General features: G+C 58.8%; 1 protein-coding gene across 1 annotated transcript in view; it reads left to right on the forward strand.

Moving 5' to 3' along the window:
- The first annotated feature begins 3471 nt into the window (after positions 1–3471).
- The window catches only part of BARHL1 (BarH like homeobox 1), a 5740-nt gene continuing 239 nt past the window's right edge, over positions 3472–8972 (forward strand). The window contains exons 1-3 of the mRNA XM_059486602.1: positions 3472–3925; positions 7033–7255; positions 8917–8972. The exon at positions 8917–8972 is cut by the window's right edge and continues 239 nt beyond it. Coding sequence (XP_059342585.1) covers positions 3472–3925; positions 7033–7255; positions 8917–8972 — 733 coding nt within the window. The remainder of the gene's footprint in view (positions 3926–7032; positions 7256–8916) is intronic.

Consider the following 8972-nt stretch of genomic DNA (forward strand, 5'->3'; position numbering starts at 1 on the left):
GGTGTCGCTGCTCGGATGGGCAGCACAGGGCACCCCTGCCCTGGCACCCCCAGTCCCAACCCTGCCCCGTCCGAGCCGCGAGCAGCGATCCCGGCCCCGCTCCTTGTCCTGCAGTGACACCCACCGGTAACGGGGCTCCCTCCGCCGCTGCAGCGGCTGCTCCCGCCTGCCCGTGCCCCCCGTACCCCACCGAGCCCCCCTGTCCCTCCTGCCCTCGTTGGGTCACCGGAGCATCCCTCGCTGTGCCAGCTGGGCACGGCCTCACCCAGCGCCCAGCCAGCCTTCAGGAGGGTTCCTCCCTCTGCCACGGCCTTCCAGCACGCCGGGCTGGGCAGATATCTCTGATTAACCCTTGTTAGTCACCGTCAGAGCTCTGCAGGGAAGGGAACGCCTGGGCCAGCCTGGGTCAGCCCTGCCCCGGGCCCCAGGGCCAAACCTGCGCCGCTGACAGGAACCAGGAGAGCCCAGCAGGGTGGGATTGACAGCAGCTCCCAAAGCTGCCACAGCCCTAAACCCAGCCCTGGATTGTGGCTGTGAATGCAGCTGGCATCAGGGGTCTGCTCTTGGCTGAGTGTTTGTGAACAGGAGCAGTTGGGAAATCGGGGTTTGAGGGCAGCACACAGAGGGAAGGAGGGTGCACTGCTCCGTGGTCTGTGCACAGGATTTCCCGTCTGTGCTGGGAGCCACAGAAAAATCCTTGGAGCCCCACCTGGCCAGGGTCTGGTGATGTGGGAGGGACACCACATATGGGCAGAATGGGGCACATTTCTGCCTTGGGGAGTCTAACTCTGAAACAAGTTAATAAAACAATAGCATGAATAGTAATAATAGTAATAATAATTTTGGTGTCATTAGGACATGAGTAGCAGTGCATCTGTAGATGCTGGGAGCCCCAAGTGTGGCCTAGGAGTGACATGTCTGTCCCCAGGGCTGGGCATGGCACTATACAGAACCTGCTCTGGGAGGTTCCATCAAATACACCCCAAAATCTTGCACATCATCAGGAATTTGGTCTCATCTGGGGACGTCCTTGTGGTTATTTGAAAGCAGGTGCTTTATTCAAGGGCAAGCCTCACCAGCCCAAACCTGTCCCTGCATGGCTGATCCAAATCCTGATCCTAATCCCACTCCCGGTCCTGCTGCCTTTCCCAGTCCCATTCCTGGTCCCAAACAAAACCTCAGCGCTGGTTCCATCCCAGTGCAAATTTCCACCCCAAATGTGAGCTCCTGGTTGAACATGGAGGCTGCCAGAGCACAGGGGCCAACACAAACACTGCCAGGATCTCCAAACCCCATCGGGGTCTCACCAGAACCACTTCCAGCACACCCATCGCTCTGTTCCAGTCCAAAGGGACACCTGGCCCAGCCTCGTGGATGGGGGACACTGCAAAAGCGACCTGTCCCCACTCCTGGCTCTGTGTGCTGGGAGGGACACGGGGCACAGCAGCAGCAGCAGGAACCCCTCACAAGGGCAAGGAGGCTGAGCACGAGGTGGGGGCAGGCTGGGACCGGGGCTGATGATGCCGATTTCGTTCCTGGGCTTGTCCTCCTCTAAAGTTCTTTTGTTCCTGTGCCCCGATCTGGCGGCCCCGAGCTGCGGGCAGGAGGAGCGGGGGCCCTGCGAGCGCCGCTGCCGACAGCTGGCAGCCGGGCTGCCCCAGGGGGCTCCCCATCCTTGGTCGCCTCCAAGCTGCCGGCCAAGGGCGGCTTTGGAAGAGGGACAAGATGCAGCTGACTGGCCGGGAAGGTGGGCGACAGAAGAAATCGGGCGTTTGAGAAATAACCAGCGACATCGCTTTGAAGTGACGCAGCTCCGCGCGCCCGGGTGTGGACATTTTCCCATCTCCTCGGTGAAGGCTCCGTCCACGGGAAAAACCCCTAAATAAACCCTGGAGAACACAGCAGCCAGGCTGACCGCGAGGAAGGTGGGGATCCTGCGGGAGCCTGTCCCTCTCCAGCCTGGGAGAACAAGAGCAGCAAAGCCCGACGGGGCGGGAGGGAGGAAAGTTGGTGTCCCCGGCAGAACCGGGCAGGACGGGGCAGCCCTGCCTGAGGCCATCGGTGTTTTATTTAAAATGCGATTGATGGCAGGAAAAACCCGTTCTGAGCGCGGTCCCTGCCCGGTTGCAGCAGCAGGTACCGCCCTGGGCACGGGCAGAGTGGGCAGAGCGATGCCCGCTCCTCGCTCTGGTGGCGGCTGCCCGGCTGCCCCTTGGACCTCTCTGCTCGGCCACAACCAAATCGGTTGTGCATGCAACGAAATTCGCAGCTCCGAGGCTCATCTCGGGCTCAGAGCATCCGCCTCAGTGCTGGGGGTTTTGGGAGGTTTCGGTGCTTTTTTTTCTCCCCGTTTTTATTTTTTTATTTCTATTCTTTTTTTCCTAATTTTTTTTTTGTTTTAATTTTAACGCCCAGCAAAACTTTCCCTGCTCGGGAGGGACCGATCAGATCAGCTAATTGCGGGGGGAAGCGCGCAGAAAGCAGTAACCCCTCTCTAACCCACCCAACCCACCACCCCCCTCCCTCCGTGGCTAATCATCCCATTAAGAGCCCCATCAGCGGGATAATGACAGCAAAAGAGGGCGGAAACCGCCCGGAAAGCGCGGGGATCCGGGCCACAATTAATTCCCGTTAATCAAGCTCCGAGGTGTCGCCTGGCGGGGAGTGACATCCCCCAAATCGCCCGGCGGCCAATGGGCGCCTTCACACGGGCTGGGTGGGGGGTGCCGGGGTCCCCCAGCCGGAACGGCCCAAATTCGGCTTTTTCTCCCCATTTTCCCCGATCCCCCCCGGGGAGGGCGCGGCGCTGCCGCCGCTGTCCGAGGTGCTGAAGGCACCGGAGCGGCTCCGGCGCTGTCCGAGGTGCTGCGGGCTCCGGAGCGACTCCGCTTCCCCCCGGCGCTGTCCGAGGTGCTGGCAGGGAAAGGGGGGCGCCGCGGCCGCCCGGCGACTGGCCACCCCCTCCGCCCTCCCCTCGCCCTTCCCCATTGATTTCTGGATCATTAAGTGGTTAAGGCGCTGCGAAGCCTTCACTATCGATCGCTGCCTGCCCAGCTCCGGCTGGGAGCCCCCGGGCTGCCCCCCAGCCCCGCGCCGCGGCTCCGGGCACGGGTGGGGTGGCCGGGAGCCCGGGTGAGCTTGGGGTCCGTCCCCCCTCACCCCACCCCCTTGGCGGCCAAAGTTTGACTCTGCCTCCCTCTCCCCCCCTCTCCTGTCTGTCTGTGAGTGCAGCTGGGCGCGATGCTGAAGACGGAGCAGCCCTGGATCTAACGCGCGGCGCCTCGGAGAGCCTTGCAGCAATTGTTGTCCGGACCCCAGACTGAACTTTGCTCCTTTTTATTTTTCCTTTTTACCTTGTTTTTATTTTTGTTTTGTTTTGTTTTGTTTTTATCGTTAATTATCGCTACCAACCCGCTTCCGCCGCGCCCTCCCCGCCAATGCCCGTGTGAGCGCCGGCACCTCGCGGGGGCCATGGAGGGCTCCACCGGCTTTGGGATCGACTCCATCCTCTCGCACCGAGCCGGCAGCCCGGCCGTGCCCAAGGGGGACCCGCTGGTGGCGGACGGGCGGTCCCCGCTGGAGCTGAGCCCCCGCTCGGAGGGCAGCAGCGGGTGCCCCTCGCCCCGCTCGCCGGGCCGCGAGTGCCTGGAGGCGGCGGCGGCGGCGCGGCCGGGCCTGGATGCGCATCTCCAGCCGGGGCAGGGCTCGGCTCCCTCGCAGTCCCGCACCGTCACCTCCTCCTTCCTCATCAGAGACATCCTGGCCGACTGCAAGCCCCTGGCAGCCTGCGCGCCTTACTCCAGCACCAATGGACCTCACGGCGGGCAGGAGCCGGCGGGCAGGATCTCCACCAAACCCGGCGAGGATTTTAGGGAGAAAATGGAAAAAAACACCAGCAGCTCCTCCTCGGACTCGGAGTACAAAGGTAAGAGCGGCTCAGCCCGCTGGGCTGTGCGGACCCGCAGCCTCGCGGGGCTCTGGGATCCCAGCCCCGCTCAGGGCAGGTCACGGTGTCGGTGGTGCCCGAAATGACCGAGGAACTTGGGGAAACTTGGGGGTTCGGTGGGGCTCGGCCCGGTGGAAGGGGCTGGGGCAATCGGCGCTTCATGGAACGAGCGCGGGGGATGCTCCGGGGCCGCCTTCCGCCGCAGAGATCCGGCTGTGCCGCTGCACCCGCGGGGAAAGGAGCAGCGGAGACGGATTTCTGCCTGAGGGGGAAAAAAAAAAAATTAAAAAAAAAAAAAAAAAAAAAGAAAAGAAAAACCAAAACAAACAAACCAAAACAGAATAGTAATAAAATAATGACGGATATGCCGTGCTCCGGTGAGAAACGAACAAGCCGCTCAGCGGGCTTTGATTCGGTTGTTGTTATTTGGGTTATTATTTTGGAAATCGTTCAAACCCGAGCAGTGCAGACGGGGAGCCCGGGCCGCATCCACAGCACCGGGGGGCGTGGGGCGGGATGCAGGCGCTGCTCGCCCCGGGCCGGGGGCTTCGGCATCCCGGGACCCCCCCAAGCCCTGCCCGGCCTCCCCCTGTGGCAGTCGGGGCAGGGAGAGGCGCAGGAACAGCTCGGGGGGGTTTGGGGTCAGAGCTCGCCCCTCGGAGCCATTTATCCCCGGTGCTTTCTCCCATCCCACCATCACCAGCTCTGCAGAAACTTTTCTCCGGGAAAAGTGTTCGCCGGCTGTTTGCGAGGGAAGGGAGAGGGAATCCATCCAGCTGGGCGGAGAACAGGGAGGTGACGGCACCTTGTGGGACCGCTGAATTTGGGGGGAATTGGCTGGAAAAATGGGGACAGACTGAGCCCCGTCCCGGCTATAAATGCACCCTGGGCTCGCCCGGAGCCGCTGGGCTGAAATCTGGTTCATGGAGGAAAAAATATTCACCCAAGTAAGCCTCAAAGGTGGCGGCAGGTTCTGGACATCACGGGGCGATTTTCGCTCCAAACGAAGGACGGAGTTCGGGCTCGGTGCCGGGGCTGGAGGTGCCCCGGGAGGAAACATCGGCCCCACCGCTTTGCAGGGCCGGCAGTGCCGCGATTCCCACTTTGTTTGTTTGTCCTCGCCTCCTACACCCGGCCCCAATTCCTGCGGCTCTTCTCCCCTGCCCCAAAGAAAGAAAAGAAACGAGGAGAGAGGAGAAAAGGGGATTCTCTGCATCCCCTGAGCGGGCTGAGCCCGGGCCGGGGGTTCAGTTTTGGGTGGGCGCCGTTTCCCGGAGCCCCTCGGCTCCTCTGCCGTCCCTGCCGCGGGACAGCCACGGCCACGCTGCAAATGCCGTTTAAATGGGGAAAAAATCCTTTAAATTGAGAGGGAAACACCGCTTAAATGGGGCGCAAAAAAACCCCACTGCTTCAATGAAAGGGGAAAAATACTGTCTAAGCTGAGGGAAAAAAAAAACCCCAAAACCCAGTTTAAATAGGGAGGAAACCACAATTTAAATGAGGGTAAAACCCCCGCATGGATGGAGGAGCGAAGATCCCCGCTCCCAGAGCGATTCTTTTTGTGCTGCTTTGGAAATTGCCTTTCCTGGGGCAAAACGCCCCGGATTTATTCCGCAAAGGGGCTGCGAAGCTCGGCCTAGCCCCCAGCAGCCAAAGTGCTGGAAAAACCTAAAATATATTTTTAAATACTTGTATATACATATATATATATATATATATATTTTTTTTTTTTTTTTTTTTTTTTTTTTTTAAGCTAGGAGTAGCCAGGGTTCGGTCCGGACCGAGCAGCGAAGCTGTCGCCGCCGTTCCTGCGGCTTTTTGTCGAGCAGGAACTTTTTAGGAGCCGAGGATCAGCCCAGGGGCCGGGGGGATTTTCCTCCTCGGGATGCCAGAGGCCGGACCCGCTTTACTCGGGAAAAAGTCCCGCAAACTTCGGGGCCGCTCCCGGGAGAGGTCGGGGCCGATCCCCCTGCCCGGTTCCTGCGGGTCGGGGCTGCCGCGTCCCCGGGAACCGGGACCGGGACCGGATCCCCCGCCCCAGGATCAGCCCCGGCTCGTTCCGCCTGCTCGGCCAGAGCCGGGATTTCTGCTTGAAGGGTTTCGCTCCCCGGTGGCTCAATTAACCGGATTATTGTCTTCCTACAGAGAGAAATCAGCTCGCGTTCGGCTCCAGCCTTGTCCCTACTCAGCCCCGCCACCAGCAAATTTAATATAAACCCCTGTAAAAAAAAACCCACAACAACAAACCCAAACGCCGGCGATTTGTATAAATCGAACCTGTTTGCTCCATAATCTCCTCCAGGAGATAGGAGAAGGCGAGCGCGAGCAGGAATTTACTTTTCCCCTTTTATTTTTGTTGCTGCTCCGTAATTTTTCCATCGCCTTGCAACATTTTGAGGCGTAAATTCCCGCATCGCTCCGCCGGCGCGTATGCAACGAACCACCATCAGCCCCTCTCGTTCGGCCTTTTTTAAAGATAAAAATCAGGGTTAAACAGGGGTTTGCGAAGGGCTTTCCCCGGTATTTCGTTGTGCGCCGTGGAGAAGGGAGGTTTTGCTGCAGCATCCCCGGGAGGACGGAGGATTCTCCGCGGAGGGGAGAGGCAGGAGCAGCACCGCAATATTTCCCTCCAAAAAAAAAAAAAAAAAAAACAAGTGGGGCTCGCAATTTTCGGTTTTGGTTGGTTTGTTTTGGTTTTTAAAAAGGAAAAGAAAATAAGAGAGAGAAAGGTAGATAGAAAAGGAAGGAAATAAAAAATATCCAAGCGCCAAGAAATCTTTTTGAGTTTGGGGGAATACGCCCCGAGGAAAGTCCTGCCCCGAGAGAAATGAGGGGGATCAGGGGGGGCTGGGCCCGGGGTTCTCTCGGCACAATCCAGGGTTCCTGCTCCGATCCCAGACCCTCGGGACGGGGAGAAGCCGGGCCCGGCTCGGGGAGCCCCTGAGTTCCCCCCGGCAGCCGGGGTTCAAATTTACGGGGGTGCAAAGCAAATGTGCCGTGAGCCCCACTCGGAGCCGAGCCCTGCTCCGCTGAGGGTAATTCCCTTCCTGCCCTGACCTGGCCTCTTTTCCTCCCTGTGCGCTCAGTGAAAGAAGAAGGGGACCGAGAGATCTCCAGTTCCCGGGACAGCCCCCCGGTGCGGCTGAAAAAGCCGCGCAAAGCCCGCACCGCCTTCACCGACCATCAGCTGGCCCAGCTGGAGCGCAGCTTCGAGAGGCAAAAATACCTGAGCGTGCAGGACAGGATGGAGCTGGCCGCCTCCCTCAACCTCACCGACACGCAGGTGAAAACGTGGTACCAGAACAGAAGGTAAAAAATGCACCGTTCCCTCCTGCCCAGCTCCCCTCCCCGGCCGCGCACCCCCAAACCACGCAGGGATTTTGCACCCCAAAACCCTCCCGGCACAGGGATAGGAGCGAGGTCCGGCCCGTCCCCGCCTCTCCCGGGGCTTTTTTGGGGAGAAAAAAGGAGAAAATGCTGGGTGTGGGGCAGGAGGGGCAATCCGTGCCCCCAGCCCCGGCAAGGCGGAGAGGCAGGACCGGGCTTGCAGCGAAACACAACAGCATAACACATCGGCCCATTAATAATAGATACCAATTACTGCTTTGGGCATCAATAATTAACACTCTTTACAGTAATTACACAATTATTATTATGATGAATAATTTACTGGTGGAAATAGGTTTTAGCGCTTCAGCGACAAATCTGTAGAAGGGCTGGCGGCGCGGTGGCTTCGGTGGGTTTGTCCCGACATCGCCAGCCCCGAGCATCGCCACGGCCACCAAACGAGCGATCCCCGGCCGCAGCCCCCGCCCTGTCCCCTCGCCCGTTCCAGGGTTTTACCCTCCCTCCCCATCGTTTCCAGTCCCGTTTCTCCATCTGCAAAGATTCCCCCATGTCGGGGAAGTTTAGGGGCGGCGGGGACGCTGGGATCGCCCCTCCTCTGCCCAAATCTCTCCTGCAAGGACACGGCAGAGACAAAACTGAGCTCCCAGCCCTTCCCCAGCCCGCCGGCGGCGAGATCGTGGGGCCGGGGATCCTCCACGAGATCCGGCACACACACATTTAAAAAAAAAAAAAAACTTAAAAAAATATATATACACATATGTGTGTGTGTGTGTATGTATATATATGTATATATATACATATATATACACATACATTTATATGTATATTTATATATATACATGCCTATACCGATATAGGCATATAGGCATTTATATGCGTATATAAATATATACGCATATAAAAATATACACTTCCATACATACATATATATATATATATATATATATATATATATATATATATATATATATATATATATACACACACACACATCTATATATGTGTATGAGTATTTAGACACAGATATATAGATATATTTGCCGCAAACGAATTCCCCGGGACCCTGCCCCACTCCTGTCCCCCCGCGGGACTCCCGAGCAGCCGAACCCGGCACCGGCAGCCCCGGCCCGGGGAGCGGCTCCCGGAGCCCCGGGCGGCGGAGCGGGGAGCGTCGCGGTGATCGCAGCATCCGCGCTCAGCTCACGGACACACGGGTGTCATCCTCGGGCCGTGTGACAATCTGGGATTTACACGCCCAGGAAGGGACTGAATTTCTGTCGCGATTCACAGCCCGATATTGGGTCCCAGCCGGGCTGTGTCTCCCGTGCCTCCGGGAAAGCTCACACCTCCAGAGAGAGAAGCTCCTTCCCTCCCTTAACGGGGTCTGCATCCCATCCCGTTAAATCCCATCCCATCCCATCCCATCCCATCCCGTTAAATCCTATCCCGTCCCATCCCTGCCCTACCGGAGAGGCCGGCCCCGGGAGCCAGCGGTGGGAGCGCGGATGCTCAGTGAGAGCAGAGCCCGGGGAAAGGGGCTGTGCAATGCGTAAAAAGAGCCCGGGAGCGGCTTTGGGAGCATCCTCCCCTCCTTGACCCCTTCTCTCGACTTGCCCCCCCAGGACCAAGTGGAAAAGGCAGACGGCGGTGGGCCTGGAGCTGCTGGCTGAGGCTGGCA

The sequence above is a fragment of the Ammospiza nelsoni genome, chromosome 20 (genome assembly GCF_027579445.1).
Source record: "Ammospiza nelsoni isolate bAmmNel1 chromosome 20, bAmmNel1.pri, whole genome shotgun sequence".
NCBI lineage: Eukaryota > Metazoa > Chordata > Aves > Passeriformes > Passerellidae > Ammospiza > Ammospiza nelsoni.